The sequence below is a fragment of the Biomphalaria glabrata genome, chromosome 13, assembly GCF_947242115.1.
Source record: "Biomphalaria glabrata chromosome 13, xgBioGlab47.1, whole genome shotgun sequence".
Lineage (NCBI taxonomy): Eukaryota > Metazoa > Mollusca > Gastropoda > Planorbidae > Biomphalaria > Biomphalaria glabrata.
Genome location: NC_074723.1, coordinates 27536178 through 27557342, shown reverse-complemented (window position 1 = coordinate 27557342; position 21165 = coordinate 27536178). Strand labels below are relative to the sequence as shown.

At 34.7% G+C, this 21165-nt stretch overlaps 1 protein-coding gene across 12 annotated transcripts; it reads left to right on the top strand.

Annotated features, from left to right (window-relative positions):
- Positions 1-34: 34 nt before the first annotated feature.
- Positions 35-19411, top strand: LOC106074977 (uncharacterized). Of its 12 annotated transcripts, XM_013235887.2 has the most exons (6): positions 1446-1838; positions 6484-6541; positions 7998-8447; positions 12155-14414; positions 15071-17432; positions 18094-19410. In XM_013235887.2, the coding sequence occupies exons 5-6, from the start codon at positions 17381-17383 to the stop codon at positions 19014-19016; spliced, it is 975 nt and encodes a 324-aa protein (XP_013091341.2). In that variant the 5' UTR covers positions 1446-1838; positions 6484-6541; positions 7998-8447; positions 12155-14414; positions 15071-17380; the 3' UTR covers positions 19017-19410. The 12 variants fall into 12 exon arrangements, 11 of the variants coding, with proteins under 11 accessions (XP_055863719.1, XP_055863713.1, XP_055863714.1 ...); XM_056007744.1 differs by lacking the exon at positions 1446-1838 and adding an exon at positions 35-116 and having other exon boundaries at positions 15071-19411; XM_056007739.1 differs by having other exon boundaries at positions 1223-1867; positions 15071-19411.
- Positions 19412-21165: the final 1754 nt, after the last annotated feature.

Genomic DNA, 21165 nt, shown 5'->3' with positions numbered 1-21165 from the left:
ACAAACTGGGTGACAAACTGGGTGACAAACTGGGTGGCTTTGCCACTCTTAACACATCACATAACTTTAGGGCACTTGGATCATGTTGGCCTTGCCAACACTTACGTTACTTTAAGGTAGATTCTATTTTTTGTAGTTTGTTAAAAAGCATCTTATAACTTCTATATATCGTGTTATATGTGTATATGTATTTGAAGTGTATGCTTATGTTTCAATAGAAATATGTATGTTGAGTATGTGAACAGTAATGCTATTTATATATAATGATGTAAATACAAATGACATCATTAGGTCTAGAATTGATCTAGCTAACTGATTAAATATATAAAATCTATTCTCTTAGATCTATACCTTGGAGATAACATTTAGAATTATTTTTGTGAAATTATAACGTTGGGAGTGTTTATTGATACAAGGAAGATCCAAGAGTCCATGAGAATTGTTATATAGTTGACAATTGAATACTTACTGTCCAAGTGTAACAAACAATAACTCAACTATAGAGTCCACACTGGTTACTGGCGATCTTGCATTCATCGCTGACCTGCACTTTGCCATGACGTAGGTTAACCTAAACAATGTATACGTGTATGGAGTCGTTCAAGGACAGGCCTAAACCAACGTATTTGACAATTACTGTTATTCGGCTGCGTAGCCACGGGAAATACTGCATTCCTCATTAATCTTCAGACTTGAAGCCTTAGTATTGTAAACGTCCATAAGAGAAGATAGTTAGGAGTAATAGGACAATACTTCTAGCAGGCCTTCACACTACCGTGTACATTGACATTATTTCGTTTGGTATACAACTTATACCACCACGTCTGTCAAATACGATTTCTTTCCCTTGTTCAAGATACGTTAATTAACTAATTGGTTTTAAATTGGTTCTTGTGTTGTCAGGTAAAAGAAATAATTGTGCAAAATTTCAGCATAATCCAAGATTACGTGTGGGAAAAATAATGTGTACAAACTTTTTACCAGACAGACAGAGTGACTTGACATAAGCTTTGTAAAAAAACTTGATAGACTTTATAATGGACAATGCACATCTGTGCATTTTTGAAGATATAATTATAAATATTTTGTTTTGTTTCCTACGATGTTATAAAAGTATTAGTATTACTGAATTAAATGTTTGTTTTCTGTCATACAAGCTGCTTACACTTTCACTAAAATGTTGACTTTTGTTTAAAAAGAGGACAAAAATGCATTAAGTAATATATATAAATAAGTCAAATATAATTTAAAACAACAATTAATAAACAGTGTCTCATTATGGAAGTGGAGAGCAATATATGTGAATATAAAACAGCTTACACATTTAACTAAAGTTTCTCCCCTGAGAGATTAGCCCTGACAAAATCATCAGTCATCAATGACTCATTCAATAACATGAGTTAATGTAAATTGTAAGATAAGATAATGACATTAATAAATCCCCGTTTCCTGTGGTATGTCGTCAGATGCCCCAAAAACACAATGGTATTATTGGCAACACTCTAGATGCGTACACTCGTCTTCTTTTTGTATTAGCGGAGATAAAGTTGTGGTCGCTGATAGTTTGTAGCTCTTAGCTTCTGATATTCAAGAAGCCAATTTTGAGTTTGTGTTTCCACACAAACTATCTTTGAAACTTGTTTTCTTTTTGTCTAATATATGACAACATAACATGCTGTTTATCTGTAGTTCCTTCATTAAGCGACTATCCATTATCTGAGCAGTTTGGTTAATGACAAATGTAACATCTTATAAACATCTACATAAACACCTTTATCTGAGAACCATGAAGTGTGATCAAGTGATCTGGTGTTTGTTTTTAGTCTATCACACAAGAGGTAAGTGTTCTCTCTACATCACACAAGAGGTAAGTGTTCTCTCTACATCACACTTAGCTCAAGATATTGCAATACATGTTGGAATGAAATGGATACAGTAATTAAGTTGAACATAGAATTGACATACAAGAAAATGAGATATATAATTAGCAGAAATATGAAATTGAATAAATCATACATTAATATTTACAAAATAATGATTATAATAATATAAGACGGATGTACACAAACTACTACTATAATCATCTTCAGTCTTCAAACATTGAGCTGTCTACTTGAGGTTTACATATTCAATATTCACTATGTTATCACTTTGTGATCGGTATTAAATACTAGAATGTTTGTCAACACCTAATCTGACGCTAATCATAATCTCTTTAAGGCTGGTTTGTAAAAAAAAAACACATTTCTTTTCCTTTCCTTCATTCATTATATAAATAAATATATTATCACGTATCAATTTAAATAAACTTAATCCAGGGTTAATTAAACTTAGGATTTAGTTCACGCGCAGGAAAAAAAACCACGTGCCAGACTATGGAGAAACCCATTACGTCACATCCGTCGACAGCGTAACATCTGACGGCGATTGGATTGGTTAAAGCAAAGCGTCTGGAGTGGAGCAAAGAAAACGATTGGGTAGATCTAGAGAGTTTAGTTGTGGAGGACATTTCATAGAGATAGGACGTATTTTAGAGTTGTGAAATTAGATCTAGTATTAATCTGAATATATTTTGTTATTGAGCTTTGAAAGAAGATATTCATCTGATACAGTTTTATTTCTGTACATAATGTATATTATTGTGATTCCCAGTTTTGAATTAAAACTTCTGTATTAAAAGGATGTTCATTTCTTGAATCTCTTAGACATATTTAGATCTAGAGATACATCTACAGAATCCCCGGCATGTTACAGTAACTTCTTGTAACATCCAACAATCTCAAAAAAAAAAACCTGTGACATATATATAACTTTATCTGTCTTGAAAGTCAATGAATGCTGCTGTTGGTTTCTAAGACTTGGGGCAGAGTCTGACAAACTTGACCACAATTAGAATGCATTTGTTTCAATGCTATCGTATAGAATATCTTTTCTGCCTCTTTCTCTTGCGTAAGACGGTCTCATTCTCTGCAAGCTATGCACCAACATGCACAGTCTCCACGCTGTCAGATCATTTTCTCACTGTCATTTATGTCTTCAGTCCTGAGATTACTCTTGCCGACATCTCTGTAGGTTAGTCTTTGTCTTACCGTGGGTCTGACTTCCTCGGCAAGCTCTGCATAGAGGATGTCTTTGTGAAGTCTTCCATTTGGCAAGCGAGTGACGTGTCCGTCTTCTGTGTCTTAAAAAACAACATGAAACTATTCGTAGTGGCCAAGTTCAAATCTTCCTGATTGGGAACATTTTTAGCGGCCCCCGTAAGGGGAAAAAGCCGCTATTAGGTTTGTGCAAAATGTCCGTCTGTCCGTCTGTCCGTCTGTCACACTCAGATCTCGAAAACTAGACGAGATATGAAAAATATTATTTCATTATTAAATGCGGCTTGAAAAGTTTAGGTGCAACGGCTACTTTTGGTTTTCTAAAAGCAAACCGTTTAATTTATAAAATTAATTATGCAAGCGATTTTTTCATAAAAATACACCAATTCTAAAACAATTACGTAAATGTAAGGGAGGCAATGTCACAATATGCTAACAAAGATGGACAATTTTTGTGTATTTTCAGTATCACAAAGTCAAATATATTTTTAAAATGTACAGGAAATGTTTACAACAAATATAAATAATAGTTAAAGATGTTTTTTCTGGTCAACTAGCTGCTAAAATTAAAAGAAAACATTTCTGTTTGTTTATAAAGGCTAATAATGCACTTTGTATGTAAATATCACGCACATTTTTTTAAATGGACTGTTTGTGCAGCGATTTTCGTGCAGTAGCGCAACGTCGCAACATGTTCGGGTGCTAAACCAATTCCTTAAACTTTTTTAAAAAATCAGATTTTATTTATTTTTTGTTTAGTGCCCCCATCCGAATAAAAGAATATTATTTTTGTGCTTTTTGTCTGTTGGTCGGTCTGTCCGTCACGATTAGATAAAAAAAACTAGAACTCTAAAAGCTTTGAAAATCTGATTTACCCTTTAATGTTCCTCCCGTATCATCTCAATAGTTTTAAGTATCTAAAAATTGATTGTTCCGGATTTTTTGTTTTTGCAAAACTAATCAACCCCAACAAATGTGTGTTTGCTCTTCTAATTTATATTACATTCAATTTCCATTCTTAAACGTTGCAAAAACACATTATCAATAATATGTTGTTCCGTTTTTTATGTAAATAGCATATTAATGCTAAATCAAAATCTCTATACTGACTTATATTTCATTAAGTGTAAAAATGTTCCGGATATTGTTTTATAAAACATGAATTATGCCTAATGATTGTTTGAAATCGCATAATTTACTAATATTACACTTATATTATTTGACAATGCGTCACTATAATTTGGTTATCAATATCAAATTGTTCCGTATTTTCATCTTTAAACAAATTTTAAAAATATCGACAATAGGTTGTTCAGGGCTTTAAAAAAAAGTAATTTACTAGAATTGATTACTGAAAATTACTTTTTAGACATTTAATTTTCTTGCTGAAACATAACATAGAAGTTTTGTAATCGATAAAGAATGTTCCGGATTTTGTTTCTACAAATCGTCGCCAGAAATTTCCGAACTTATTTAAAAATCTACTAACGCCAAATAATTGTTTGAACTCCTCTCTTCTAATTAATAAACAAATAATCTTCTCATTTACGAAATAATGTTTTTTCGGATTTTTATGAAAAATATTTTAACTCACTACTCTCTTACAGTACATTTAACTTTCTACCTAAAACATTAAAAAATCTAATTATCGTTAATATTATGTTCCGATTTTTAAGGAAAACAGAATCCAAACACCAAAGTAAGGTATGAAAATCTCTCCACATGGCTGTAGTACATCTAATTTTTATACGAGACCATCCAAAAAATTTAATTAACGGTATTACATTTATCTGAAATTCTCTTTTTCTTTTACTATTTATACAAACATCCGGAACAATCTATTATATAAACTTTTCAATTGTGTTCATACCTAAACATTATTGCGATGTTTTGAAACGTAAAATAAAGGTTAATCAATTTTTAATAACTTTTAGCTGTTGTTTTTTTTATATCAAGATGACGGACAGACCGACTGCCAGACAAAACGTAAAAACAATGCGGCTTTGATCCTCTTTAAATAAATTCTATTAGAACTCAGTGCACCAATGTCTATGAACCCTCGTTAAATATCTCGTGTAAATAAAGACATTTTTTTATGGTACCGGTACTAGCCTATTGTGAGGTAATGGAATTTTTTTTCTTTGACGTCATATGAATGACTCTTTAAATGTAGGCTAATGTTAAAAGAACGCACTCGGTGCACCAATGTCTATTAACCCTCGAAAAAATTGCTCGTAATGATGAATGTGATTTTTAGTCTAGCTAGGCCGTGTGACGTAGTGTTTTTTTTTCTTTTGACGTCATATGGAATGAATTCTTTAAAAGTAATGTTAAAAGAACGCACTCGGTGCACCAATGTCTATGAACACTCGATAAATGGCTCGTAATGATGAAGGTGTTTTTTAGTCTAGCTAGGCCGTGTGACGTAGTGTTTTTTTTCCTTTGACGTGATATGGAATGAATTCTTTAATTAAAAGAAATGCTAAAAGAACGCACTCGGTGCACCAATGTCTATGATCACTCGATAAATGGCTCGTAATGATGAAGGCGATTTTTATTCTAGCTAGGTCGTGTGACGTAGTGTTTTTTTTCCTTTGACGTCATATGGAATGAATTCTTTAAAAGAAATGCTAAAAGAACGCACTCGGTGCACCAAAGTCTATGAACACTCGATAAATGGCTCGTAATGATGAATGCGATTTTTAGTCTAACTAGGCCGTGTGACGTAGTGTTTTTTTTTCCTTTGACGTCATATGGAATTAATTCTTCAAATGAAATGAAAAAAGAACTCGGTATAGTAATGTTTATTAAGCCTCGTTATGTAACTCGCGTTTAAAAAAGGAATATCTTGATTTAGATCTAATCTAGATTTTTTAAACTAGATCTAGATTTTTATTACAGTATATCTAGATCTGGATTTATATTCTAATTAAAATTATTTTAAAGTCTAGATCTAGAATTTCTAGATCTAGTTTAGACTAAAATAGACTAGATTAAGATGTAGAATTTCAATTTCTAAACTTAAAGTGTAAAAAAAAAAAGTGTAGATTTTCATTTCCAAACGTTTTGATCAATATTGCAATGTTTTAATATACTAAAACTAATCTAAATTTTTTTATTTAATTTAAATTTAAGTTTACAGCAAATGAATCTTTGAAACATTATTACTTTTGACCATCAAAATTAAATCACCTCTTGAATATTATTTGCGAATATGCAGATCCGACAGGGATCCGACTTCGACGGGGGCCGCCTCTGAGTTTGTGTAACACAAACTCTCTTTGTAATCTTGTTTTAAATAAATATGTAAACATTTATTTTTGTTTTACTATAATGTTTATGCTGGGATGTATTATTTATATATATATACTTTTTTGTTCGTCAGCTTTTGGTCAGAATTTAATAGCTGCCCCGTCTACCATACTCAAAGGCTTGACTGAAAGGTTAGACGTCAACTGTACATATTTCCTTGATAACACCACCAATATCTCTTCTATCACTTCCATATCCATTTCCCATTGGGAAAGTTCCCACTTTCAAGAGTTGGCAACTGTCAACACTTTCAATGGAATCTCATCCTCATTACCTGCTGCCAACTTGACAATCTCAGGTCACATAGACGGCTCTGGGTATTTGAATTTAACATGGAACACATCGAGCGCTGTCCATCGAGGTGTGTACCAATGTAACGTCCGTGGACTGGACGCAACTGGACATCCAGTAACTTTATTCAACACGGTCAACGTGACAGGGGTTAATCTTGAGTCAGAGCTCCTTATAGAAGAAATAATCAAACTCAGAAATTATATTGACCTCCAGGAATCAGAGTTTCTGACCTTCAAAGAGCAGGTCTCAACTTTTATCACAACATGGACCCACAGAATGAGCTCGGCCAGGAAAACTCTTTTCAATACACCAGTTACATACAATGGTTCTCAATATTACATTTACACACAGACCCCGGTTAACATCCCAGGCGTGGCCCAGGCCTCGTGTGAACTCATTGGCGGCAACTTGGTGGAAGTGGACGACGTCGATGAATACGATTTTGTGCACGGTCTGATTCGTCAATATTCCGTGTCCGTCGACTACCGGATTCACTTTTTCGTCATTGGCGGTTCCCAAGATGGAGATGCAGAACATTGGTACTACCCCCATAGCAACGAATCATTGGAGTACTACAGGTGGGCACCGGACTACCCGATAGATAACCCTGTTGCTAACTGTTTAACGCTATGGAGATACTACGATTGGAACATGACGAACATTGATTGTGACAGAGATCAAAAGAACTATCCAATTAGTTTTATGTGTGAAGTGAAGATATAAAGTTTTCCAGGCTTCTAATACATATAGGAACGTCTCAACACAGAGATGTTTGTACATTGTTGATAATGAAATAACACACACTTGACCTAGTCATGTCATTGGTTACGTATGCTAGTGGTTTGAATTTTCTTCCAAGTTTTTTTTTAGACCATTCCCTAATGGATCTTGTATGTTAGAAGTCTGTCTGTCTCTGTCTGTTTCTTATTACCTCTCTATATCTCGATTTAGTTAATATTCACTACAATCAGTTCAGTTATTGAGACATGTCTACATTGTCTGTTATTGAGTTACTAGCTGTACACATTATCAAGTAATCCCAAAACAATAGGCCTACAATCAATATATTAAATTAAAATCAATATTTTCATCAATGACTTTCACAGTCGAGAGGAGATAAAAAAAAAAAAGAAAATATTAATTACGTCCTTGCTTATGTCTGAACATTAAACTTGCTTTTTATTCTTTATGTCTGTTGTACTGTCTGTCTTTGTATGTGTATTTAATACATTAAACTCTAAAGGTAATGCTTTCTTTAATATTTGTTTGTTTTATTTTACATTTTTTCTGTAGAACTTGCATTGGAAAATTGTGGGACTGATGAGCAATGTATATCTTACGGCCAAAGCACGAAGACTAAGACTAAGACTAAGACTGCTTTATTGATCCTTACGGAAATTTGTTGTGATTACAAGGACTCGTTTCTCATATAAAGACAACACAACAGAAAAATACACATAAATACAACAGACAACATAAAGAGTTCATTCAGCGACTACACACAGGTATCTTGGTGCATTTCATGTTCCCTGATCAATGAGTGGCGGTGATAGAGTCTGACCGAGTGAGGTACGAACGAGTTTTTGTACCGCTCCGTTCTTGTTTTGATTGACAGCAGTCGCCCACTTCGCGACGACCTGGCGTAGTTCTGATGGAGCGGGTGGCCGTTGTCTTCCTGTTCTAGCTGACCATTTCGCGATTGGGCAAGCCAGTTCGTGAAACGGCCAGGGATGATCAGCCAAAGTAAACAGATTTTATGATAATGATTTTAATGATAATTACACAATATATCTGTCCATTTGTTTTAGAAAATGATCCATTTATATCACTACTTGATTACAAGATTAACATTTACGATATTTCGAATTATACACAAGATTGTTATTTTTAAATCTGCATCGATGTGTTGAGCACTTGGTAGTGTAATTTTATCGGGTTTAGCTTTTGCAGCCGTCCTGTGATTGTGCATACGCGACAGTATGAAGTATGTATAAGAAGCTTATATTCTGTATTTTGTTATTGATTAATATAATTATATCAGCTTTAATAAACAGCTATTAGTGTAACATTTTGATGCTAACAGTATGAATAACCTTCTGACAGGAAAGTATGCATATAGAAAATTATACCTACAGGAGCGACGGTACGCAACATGTCGTGCAACCATTTTGGCACTGGTCATTTTGACGCTGGATGTTCTGGCGATATCGTTTAAAAAAAAATCATTTTGTTCATTATAATATACTTTAGAAGGTTTTGTAAACATTGTCGCCCATCGTCCGAAAAAAAGTTATGATAAAAGTTTTCAATATTTGATGAATACATTTTGCGAAGTATGATACGTCAGATTCATACCCGGGATGATTCATAGTGTCATGCTCTCCCCCCCCCCTCCCTTACCTTATAGCCATATTTTAAGCATGCCTTTAGAGATTTCGTTTTTAGACATAAAAATGTGATAGAAACATTTATAATAGGCTGATAAACAAAAAATAATCGCACACTTTCAAAGATTAAACAAGAAAAACATTGAAATATTTTTTTAAAATGGCTATACCTCCACTATACAATTTAATATAAAATAAAATATTTACAAAATTAATTACAAAATCTGTTAGCTCAAACTGGATATTAAACTCGTGATATTCACACCATCAGTTTCTCGTATGAAAGCTGCTACACATTAGATCTGCGGCTAGGCAAAATGAGGTCATTATTTGTTGGTAATTTCATTGTATTGACATCTAGAACTAGATCTAGACTTTTGATTTAGAACTCATAAGATACAGTCTAATTCTGGATCAAGACCTACTTATAGATCTAGAATCTAAATGTAACCTATATTAGAGTTACATAAAAATATAAACAAAATTTAGATAATCTATTAATAAACCATATTAATATGATACACATAATAAACAATTCACTTATGTTACATTACGGCTGACAATCCAATGTTGTTTTTTAATCAAATATATAGAAATTTTATTATTATTTTTTTTTACTTTTCAAAATTATAACTGTCAGATTAGAGTGGCCAAAGAGCTAGTAATTCTTTTCTCAGCGATAGGCTATACATCAACTGTTGAATTTCCAGAAAACAATCGTTAGAGCCGATGATGAGATCAGTATCTAGTTTCTTCCCTCCACCTTCCATGAAGTTCTAACTTGAATAGAGGCAGTGTACACATGAAAAAATGTATATGTTTTTTTTTACTTAAATAAAATCATCCATCTGACATCAAATTGAGATTCCTTTTTTTTTTACCCACAAAATGTCGAATAAATACACCACTTGAAGCCAGATTTTCCTTCTGAGGCGAAGACCGCCATGTTATTGTTTGTTTGACTTTCAGACCAATATTTCTTTTTGACATCAGTTCTGTACATTTGAACTGAATTACTAGGAGGTTCAGTTGAATCTTGGTTCAGTGTTGTAAGGTCTTGAAGTATTATTAAACAAGTTTTAAAGGATGTTAGACATCTGTTGGGGAAGTAGGCCAAGATATTAATGCCATCGGCCAGTTTGCTGGCCGCATACATTTCTAGGTCTAGTTATTACAATATCAACCAGACAATGAGAAGAAACAGTGTACAGCTAAAGATAACCTTAACATTAAACAAACATTGGTAACAAACATTAGGAATTGTATTTACAAATATCAACAAACGTCATCAACTAACATCCTCTACAAACATGATTTCTGGACTGGGAGAACAATGTCAACAATACAATCACCCGGCTATAGTATGGGCGCAGTGTACGTCACGTGACTGTATAAATAATAATATTGTATTGAAACATGCATTATTTTCAGACTTCCAGATTTGGTGACTGTGTAGGCTGTGTATGATCGGAGGCTTTCACATTTTACAAGTTATTGAAAATTAGGCAGAAAAAATTATAGAATATATATGTTAAAAATTAATTGACGACTATTATGGAATTATTCTTAGTCTTCATTTACTTATTTTGTTATCAGATTTACTCTGGTAAGTACATTGGTTTTAATATTCAATATACAAACCTATACTTAGTCTGTGGGTGTGATACAAAGAAAGGGAGAGCAATAAAGAAAAAAATGAGTTTCAAAATGTTTACATCGTTATTGCCCTTTATTTAAAAAAAACCCCAAAAAAACTAGAAATCGGGATAAAGTTTCAGGCCGATGTCTTAAGGATAGTAGAAAATAACTAATAATTTATTAAGCATCAAATTACACTTAGGTCAAGCCTTAATATTTATTTCTTTTTAAAGTATCTTACTATTTTTTAAATTACACGTGCATTGTGCATCTTTCATGCTCTGTGCGTAATGGGTTAATCTTCTTTGTGTACCAGAGAGGGGTGAGGGAATATCTGGGAGGCATTTAGGCTGCCTCTACACGATTCAATTCACTCTGAAAGATGGCAATGTATTCTACAGGGCAAGAAAACATTAAGAAACTGGAACAGACACAAAATAGAGCAGTGAGATTCAAAACAAACGAATATTCACATTTGACTAGAGTAACACCTTTAGTAAAATCACTAAATTTAGAAAGCCTTCAGAACAGAAGACTCAAAAGTAAAGTAGCAATTATACATAAAACACTGAACCATAATCTTCAAATACAAAAACAAAATTTAATAAAATACTCTGAAAGACACAAAGATAAAGGCACATTCCTCGTCCCATATGCTAGGACAAATATCTACAAATACTCCTTCTTCCCTAGTGCTATTAGAGCATGGAATGGGTTGCCTGAGCCAGCCATGAAAACCATTGACTTGGCAGAATTAAAGTCATTGGTTAATATGCATGACTGAATGCATGACGCGTAGGACGTAATCATCTTCTTTTTTGAAGTAACGTCTGTATTTTATAAGATAAGAAGATAAGAACATTATTCAGAACATAATCTTCTATCTATTATTACAATACCTCTATTCAAGTCACACCTTCATGGAGGAACCTGAGTGGGTGGGTGGACAGTTGATACAAAAAAAATGACTCAAACAATTTTTCTTGAAATTTAACAGTTGATGTATACCGCTGAGAAAAGAATTACTGGCTCGTCGGCCACACTGGGAAAACTCTAGTTTGACCGTTATAATTTTTTAAAGTAAAAATACATAAATGCAAATTAGGCTAGAGACTACATCTAGGTCTAGATCCTTTATTCGGTTTTTAAAGGACTCTCTCGTTCTTTAAAGGACTATCGCGTTCGGGAATTTCCGAATGTAGGGCTTTATTGATTCAAGAGTTTAATAAATTTATGTTCAGGAAAATTTTGCGCATTGTCTTCTTAGTCTAGATCTAAATGCTTATCATTGGACTATAAAAAGGTTTACTAGCTCCATGCATTCGCTCAATAAGGATTCGGTCTTTCTGTTTTTCTTGTTTTTAATATAGTATTAACCTTTATAGAGATGTCTTAATAAATGTGTACTTTCTGTGTTTCCTACAGTGCAATGTCTGCAACTGACAACATCACCGAGGGTTATACTGCAAGATGCTACTGACAAGCTTGTTGTCAACTGTACATATGACACTGGAAGTGATTCAAGCCTGACATCTTTAACGTCTCTGACAGTATCTCGTTTGTCTAATCTTTCCAGCTTCCAGTATCAAGTCCTCAGTTCTGTTGACTCATTTACAGGAGTTACAACGTCACAAGAGAACTTGACCAGCGCTGGATTGATAGACAATACTGGACAGTCCTATCTCACGTTAACCTGGAACAATCCACTGACCATAACACAAGGTGATTATAAATGTGATGCCATAGGGTTAAATTCAGCTGGTCAACCTTTGACCTTGTCTTCAACCGTGAATGTGACGGATGTGAGTTCAGAGATTGACCATTTAAAGGCGGAAATCGTACAATTAAGAAACACCATTGGCTACCTGGAAACACAGTTCCAAACATTGTTTAGAAATACGTCATCATTCATGAGCACGTGGTCAGAGAGGATTAACGGTGCTCAAAAAACTTTGTTTGAGACCTCAGAGATTTACAACGGTTCTCAATATTATTTATACAAGGACAGTCCGTCACTCATACCACTCGTAGCAGAAGCTACGTGCCAGATCTACGGCGGCCATCTTGCAGAGCTACAAACCAGCGACGAGTATGACTACGTCATTAGTTTCATAGAAAACTTTTCCTGGGTCAGGTTCCTGCTAGTGGGAGGTTCTCAATACGGCGAGGCTGGGAACTGGGTGTACCCTCACAGCAATGAATCGCTGCACTACTTCCGATGGGCGGAAGCTTTCCCATTTTACAACATGGCCCACGATTGTTTGATTCTGTGGGATGTTTATAATTGGAACATGACCAATCAATTGTGCACCATGGACCAATCGCAATGGCCCATCTACTATTTATGTGAAGTGGAAATATAAACGTCATTGTTCTCATTCAAACTTCCCTATCGGAATGTCCAATACAAGCCATCCATGGTGCATTGATCTGTGCAAGAAACAAATGAACTGTGATGTTGAAACAGCTTCTTATAAGCAAATACTTTTTTAAAAGTAAAAGTAAATATACATTTCAATATAAAATATATATAGTTTTGTAAAGGATGACATTATTCTACATAAATAATACAAACTTAAAATGACAACTAAAACATTTTCAGCTTCATGACAAGACTTTTGGTTGAAGACTTTGACAATTTTTTCATAGCACTGATAGTTTTATTTCACCACTAAACAACGTAAGAATAGTTTCTATAGACAAGTATTGTAACTTGAAAGATAACAATTGTTCTATATACAAAATATGTGTTTGTATTCAATGTTTGATTCTTTATAGTCAAAAGATGTACTTCTAATTACGTTATACAATGAATACATGACACTTCTTGGTGAAACAGAATTCTAGTGAGTGTAATGGTGACATATTGGTTGATAGTCTTTGATTATTTTATTTGGCCTATGAGGAGGGCTATATACAGCGTGATAGACTCGATGAATGAACTTGATCTCCCAAACACAACGTCACAGTCACTCTAAAATAAGAATCCGGAAAGTCCAAATAGAAACTAAAGACAACAAGTCTAGAAAATGAAAACATTTGCTTCGTAGCTTCCGAGTCGTGCCATTATAAAGTATGAAGAAAAGTTTTTGATTTGAAGTTACTTGTGATTTTAATTAAAACTATTTTCTTTCATTAAACGCCACTGTATTACATAGAATCATTGAATCATAAAAAGTAAATGTATTTTTTGTTTAGCTCTTCAGTTTTGGTGTTTATTTTCTTTCAAGCCAGCATCACATTCAAGCCAAGAACTAATAGATTACTCGTTGCCACCATCCATTTGAATGCGCCACTAGAAATAGCGCTGAATTAGGAGATAATTCAAATATCTTATGTTAATAACTCAATCTACATGCTGGATATTAAACTCTATAAACTTTGTATCTAAATACATTTATATTGTAATTGTCAATTCATGAAGAATAATGCTAGAACGCTACAGTTTGCAATGAAATGAACATAAAATAACTTTGAGAAAGAAAAACTTGATTGTGATACATTTTGACTTTGAGTTGGCAATATTTTGATTTAAATAGACCAGACAGATTGTTGACTTTAAAAGACTGGAACTAGAAGGGAGAGTATTTGTCGTACTGCACATTTACCAATAGCTTGTTCTATTATATTGCGATGGACACATTAATATCAATTTTAGTTCTACTGAGTGGTCTCCCATTACAAGGTAAGTCATTTGAAATCAAGGTTAGTTATTGTCTACGTATTTTTAATCGACAGGAGTCCTCAAATCTTTAGTTTGATGGCCTTTTAAGGATATCGACACTTCGGCTAAGGTGGTATCAAAACCATATTATTTGATGAATATAGAACTTAATGAAGGTTAATCTTATCTTATATAATACAGACGTTACTTCCAAAAAAGAAACGTTTGAAACGTCTGCAGGTTTCAACGGCTCCCAGTACTCCTGCTTATTGGGGCAGGAGATTGCTTTAGGGTATCGAAAACATTCCTATTATTGTTTTTAACCCTGAAACAAGTGCCTATATTGTAATTCAATACATTTGAACTTGTCGATAGGAAGCAGAAACTTATCGTTTTGTGTTTTGTATTTTTTACTGGGCTCTTGTTGTACAGAACTACAACAAAAATAAACAATTATTTTCTAGTTTAGTAATATTTATATAAAGGATATTGTTATTTTTGTTATTTGTTAAATAAATAAAAACATTGTTAAAAATTTAACATTTATACAGTTTACCTTGTGTATAGTTCTTGGCCTACATATATTTACGTATTTATAAAAATAGATAATAATGGTGTGGTAATGATTTGTTATATATATTTTTGTGCTATTTTAAACATTTCTTTCATTGTCTCAGCACATTGTATCCGACTGACTGTCTCCCCAAGCAAGCTATTGAATGGACTCACAGAGAAGCTTGAAGTGAACTGTACGTTTCTGGCAGGAAGCGATCCAAGCCTATCATCGCTCACGTCACTAAGTATCAGGCGATGGACCAACTCGACGTCACTCCGTGAAGCAGCAACAGTCAGCTCTTTTAATGGCGTCACTCTGTCCGACAGTGTCACGGCTGTTGGTACTATAGACAACTCTGGCATGTCTTTCCTGAACGTGATATGGAGTTATCCGAACTTGACCAACCAGGGTGAATATGAATGTCTAGCAGATGGCCTTGATACAACTGGTCATCCACTGTCCAGATCTTCTAACTATAATGTTACAGGCTTAAACCCGGAGTCTGAACTGCTGGTAGAAGAGATTTTAAAGCTACGACAGACTATACACCATCTCAATACAGACTTTCTGTCTCTGAAAGAGGAAGTCTCAATCTTCATGTCGACCTTGACACACAGAGTGAATGCATCACACAGAACAATGTTTGAAACGTCTGCAGCTTTCAACGGCTCCCAGTACTCTCTCTACTCCATAGACACTGTTGTGGACATTGTCCAGGCCCAGGCCACCTGTGAAATATATGGCGGGAACCTGGTAGAAGTCAACAATGAGAACGAGTTCCACTTCCTGAAGACCTTCATTGAGGATGTCTCTGACGCAGCCCTGGTTCTGATTGGCGGGAACCAGATAAATGACGTAGGGAACTGGGTGTATTCTCACAGCAATGCTTCCATTGACTACTTCCGGTGGGCTAAGGATTATCCTCTTTTCACCATGGGCGCCAACTCAATACGGCGAGGCTGGGAACTGGGTGTACCCTCACAGCAATGAATCGCTGCAATACTTCAGATGGGCGGAAGCTTTCCCATTTTACAACATGGCCCACGATTGTTTGATTCTGTGGGATGTTTATAATTGGAACATGACCAATCAATTGTGCACCATGGACCAATCGCAATGGCCCATCTACTATTTATGTGAAGTGGAAATATAAACGTCATTGTTCTCATTCAAACTTCCCTAGCGGAATATCCAATACAAGCCATCCATGGTGCATTGATCTGTGCAAGAAACAAATGAACTATGATGTTAAAACAGCTTCTTATAAGCAAATAATTTTTTAAAAGTAAAAGTAAATATACATTTCAATATAAAATATAAATAGTTTTGTAAAGGATGACATTATTCTACATAAATAATACAAACTTAAAATGACAACTAAAACATTTTCAGCTTCATGACAAGATTTTTGGTTGAAGACTTCGACAATTTTTTTCATAGCACTGATAGTTTTTATTTCACCACTAAACAACGTAAGAATAGTTTCTATAGACAAGTATTGTAACTTTAAAGATAACAGTTGTTCTATATACAAAATATGTGTTTGTATTCAATGTTTGATTCTTTATAGTCAAAAGATGTATTTCTAATTACGTTATACAATGAATACATGACACTTCTTGGTGAAACAGAATTCTAGTGAGTGTAATGGTGACATATTGGTTGATAGTCTTTGATTATTTTATTTGGCCTATGAGGAGGGCTATATACAGCGTGATAGACTTGATGAATGAACTTGATTTCCCAAACACAACGTCACAGTCACTCTAAAATAAGAATCCGGAAAGTCCAAATAGAAACTAAAGACAACAAGTCTAGAAAATGAAAACATTTGCTTCGTAGCTTCCGAGTCGTGCCATTATAAAGTATGAAGAAAAGTTTTTGATTTGAAGATGCTTGTGATTTTAATTAAAACTATTTTCTTTCATTAAACGCCACTGTATTACATAGAATCATTGAATCATAAAAAGTAAATGTATTTTTTGTTTAGCTCTTCAGTTTTGGTGTTTATTTTCTTTCAAGCCAGCATCACATTCAAGCCAAGAACTAATAGATTACTCGTTGCCACCTTCCATTTTAATGCGCCACTTGAAATATCGCTGGATTAGGAGATAATTCAAATATCTTATGTTAATAACTCAATCTACATGCTGGATATTAAACTCTATAAACTTTGTATCTAAATACATTTATATTGTAATTGTCAATCCATGAAGAATAATGCTAGAGTTTGAACACTACAGTTTGCAATGAAATGAACATAAAATAACTTTGAGAAAGAAAAGCTTGATTGTGATACATTTTGACTTTGAGTTGGCAATATTTTGATTTAAATAGACCAGGCAGATTGTTGACTTTAAAAGCCTAGAACTAGAAGGGAAGGTATTTGTCGTACTGCACATTTACCTATAGCTTGTTCTATTGTATTGCGATGGACAAATTAATATCAATTTTAGTTCTACTGAGTGGTCTCCCATTACAAGGTAAGTCATTTGAAATCAAGGTTAGTTATTGTCTACGTATTTTTAAGCGACAGGAGTCCTCAAATCTTTAGTTTGATGGCCTTTTAAGGATATCGTCAGACACTTCGGCTAAGGTGATATCAAAACCATATTATTTGATGAATATAGAACTTAATGAAGGCTAATCTTATCTTATATAATACAGACGTTACTTCCAAAAAAGAAACGTTTGAAACGTCTGCAGCTTTCAACGGCTCCCAGTACTCCTGCTTATTGGGGCAGGAGATTGCTATAGGGTATCGAAAACATTCCTATTATTGTTTTTAACCCTGAAACAAGTGCCTATATTGTAATTCAATACATTTGAACTTGTCGATAGGAAGCAGAAACTTATCGTTTTGTGTTTTGTATTTTTTACTGGGCTCTTGTTGTACAGAACTACAACAAAAATAAACAATTATTTTGTAGTTTAGTAATATTTATATAAAGGATATTGTTATTTTTGTTATTTGTTAAAATAAATAAAAACATTGTTAAAAATTGAACATTTATACAGTTTACCTTGTGTATAGTTCTTGGCCTACATATATTTACGTATTTATAAAAATAGATAATAATGGTGTGGTAATGATTTGTTATATATATTTTTGTGCTATTTTAAACATTTCTTTCATTGTCTCAGCACATTGTATCCGACTGACTGTCTCCCCAAGCAAGCTATTGAATGGACTCACAGAGAAGCTTGAAGTGAACTGTACGTTTCTGGCAGGAAGCGATCCAAGCCTATCATCGCTCACGTCACTAAGTATCAGGCGATGGACCAACTCGACGTCACTCCGTGAAGCAGCAACAGTCAGCTCTTTTAATGGCGTCACTCTGTCCGACAGTGTCACGGCTGTTGGTACTATAGACAACTCTGGCATGTCTTTCCTGAACGTGATATGGAGTTATCCGAACTTGACCAACCAGGGTGAATATGAATGTCTAGCAGATGGCCTTGATACAACTGGTCATCCACTGTCCAGATCTTCTAACTATAATGTTACAGGCTTAAACCCGGAGTCTGAACTGCTGGTAGAAGAGATTTTAAAGCTACGACAGACTATACACCATCTCAATACAGACTTTCTGTCTCTGAAAGAGGAAGTCTCAATCTTCATGTCGACCTTGACACACAGAGTGAATGCATCACACAGAACAATGTTTGAAACGTCTGCAGCTTTCAACGGCTCCCAGTACTCTCTCTACTCCATAGACACTGTTGTGGACATTGTCCAGGCCCAGGCCACCTGTGAAATATATGGCGGAAACCTGGTAGAAGTCAACAATGAGAACGAGTTCCACTTCCTGAAGACCTTCATTGAGGATGTCTCTGACGCAGCCCTGGTTCTGATTGGCGGGAACCAGATAAATGACGTAGGGAACTGGGTGTATCCTCACAGCAATGCTTCCATTGACTACTTCCGGTGGGCTAAGGATTATCCTCTTTTCACCATGGGCGCCAACTGTTTGGTTCTTTGGGGCAGCTTTGAATGGAACATGACAAACGTCAATTGTCTGAATAGTTTCTTAATGAGATACATGTGTGAGAATGTTCTTGAATAATACTTCGGCAGTAAACGTAGACTGAACTCAAATATGGATTTACATAAAACATGTAGGCAAATAACTTGCTTTTATATGCAGAAATAATTAAACGATTCGACCAAATTTAAAACAGAAATTTATTTTTATTTTCTCTTTGTCTCCTAGAAAATATCACAAATAGAAGTATATGCTCTCGAAACAATTTGTATAACGATGACAGCCTCGATTTCATTTTAACCTTTGAAATACTTTATTATTTCCCATGTAATGATAAGAACTCTTTTTGTCCCCAGTAACATTAAAACAGGTTTCGCCTTAGTCAAGAAATGACATTGTCAAGTTTGTCCCCAGTAATTACTTACAGGGAGTGGTGGTTGAGCGGTGGTCGGGGGTCCCTGGTTCGAATCCTGTGATTTTCGGGAACATTGGACGCCATGAGTCTTCCCAGCTCTAATGGGTACCTGACATTAGTTAGAGAAAAGTAAAGGCTGTTGGTCGTTGAGCTGACCACATGACACCCTCGTTAACCTTGGGCCACAGGAACAGATGACCTTTACATCATCTGCCCTATAGATCGCAAGGTCTGAAAGGGGAACTTTACTTTTTTTTTAAATCACGTAAGACTAGATTTACACATTAATACACATGGATACTTGCAGGGCGTAATAATGTTCATATTTGAAGAAACAACTGTAACTTGAAGATAAGATAACTCTTCAAACGAGAGACTACTTAGTAGTTCATTGGTCATGGTTGTCTGTTTGGTCGTTGGTTTGTAGCCCCAAGCATCTAGTACAACTAAATCAGTGTAGGCGTGTAACATTTTAATGTTTAACTTGAAATAACTCAAACAGATTTCTTTTAAAACAAACTTGAATAGAACTTTTAGTTATAAGCATACACAGATTCAACTTGAATTGAGACGTAGATCTAGTAGTAACAAGATGAAATAAGATTTAAACCAAATCTCACTAGCTACCAAAATACACGTCCTATCTGTCTCACGTCTCCCCTCCCCCACGCGACTTTTATTAGCATCAACTATGACAGAAAATGTCTTGGTTTCATCAGAAACCCCTCAGCCAAAAAATAACCGCTTCCTTTCCACATTGTTACCTTGGAAACACACACATACACTCCATAGCACTGCCACACACTGGTAATATTGTGTAAAAGCTAGTTTTCATTAGACTATTTGAGTTTAAGAGCTTAATTTAGTGACTTTAAGTTGAACAATTATGTTGATGTTGTGGTTTAATGTTGGAGAACAATCAATGGATGAAACAAATCTTTCACACTGGGCTTTAAGTGGCTGTTTTAAACATCAATGTTTCGTTAGTTTAATTTCAAAAGAATTAACTTCAAAATTATGACGTAATCGCACGAATTGCATCATTCAGTGAGACTTAATTTTAAAAAGAGTATCTGATTTAAATTACAAACCCGATTTTGTCAAAAGTTTTAGCTTTATAACGCCCTCACATTTTGATTTGTGTTTTAGTTTAATAGAATTATTTGTGTCATTGATCTGATTGGTCAAGAATTGACGTAAATAAAACATTGAAACGACAACTTGAAACTGAAAACAATCTTTTTGTAACTTTCTACTGGCTCTCTAAACATCTTCTGTCTTGTGACTCTACCCAAACATCTTCTGTCTTGTGACCCTACCCAAACATCTTCTGTCTTGTGACTCTACCCAAACATCTTCTGTCTTGTGACTCTACCCAAACATCTTCTGTCTTGTGACTCTACCCAAACATCTTCTGTCTTGTGACTCTACCCAAACATCTTCTATCTTGTGACTCTACCCAAACATCTTCTGTCTTGTGACTCTACCCAAACATCTTCTGTCTTGTGACTCTACAGAAATATCTTCTGTCTTGTGACTCTACCCAAACATCTTCTGTCTTGTGACTCTACCCAAACATCTTCTGTCTTGTGACTCTACAGAAATATCTTCTGTCTTGTGACTCTACCCAAACATCTTCTGTCTTGTGACTCTACAGAAATATCTTCTGTCTTGTGACTCTACCCAAACATCTTCTGTCTTGTGACTCTACCCAAACATCTTCTGTCTTGTGACTCTACCCAAACATCTTCTGTCTTGTGACTCTACAGAAATATCTTCTGTCTTGTGACTCTACAGAAACATCTTCTGTCTTGT

What these genes read in the sequence shown, in the direction of transcription:
- LOC106074977 (XM_056007738.1), top strand. Translation starts at nt 1,733, where the DNA reads ATGACAAATGTAACATCTTATAAACATCTACATAAACACCTTTATCTG. An exon ending in TTTAGTCTATCACACAAGAG is followed by an intron (nt 1,839 to 6,483) that starts GTAAGTGTTCTC and finishes TTTGTTCGTCAG; the next exon opens with CTTTTGGTCAGAATTTAATA.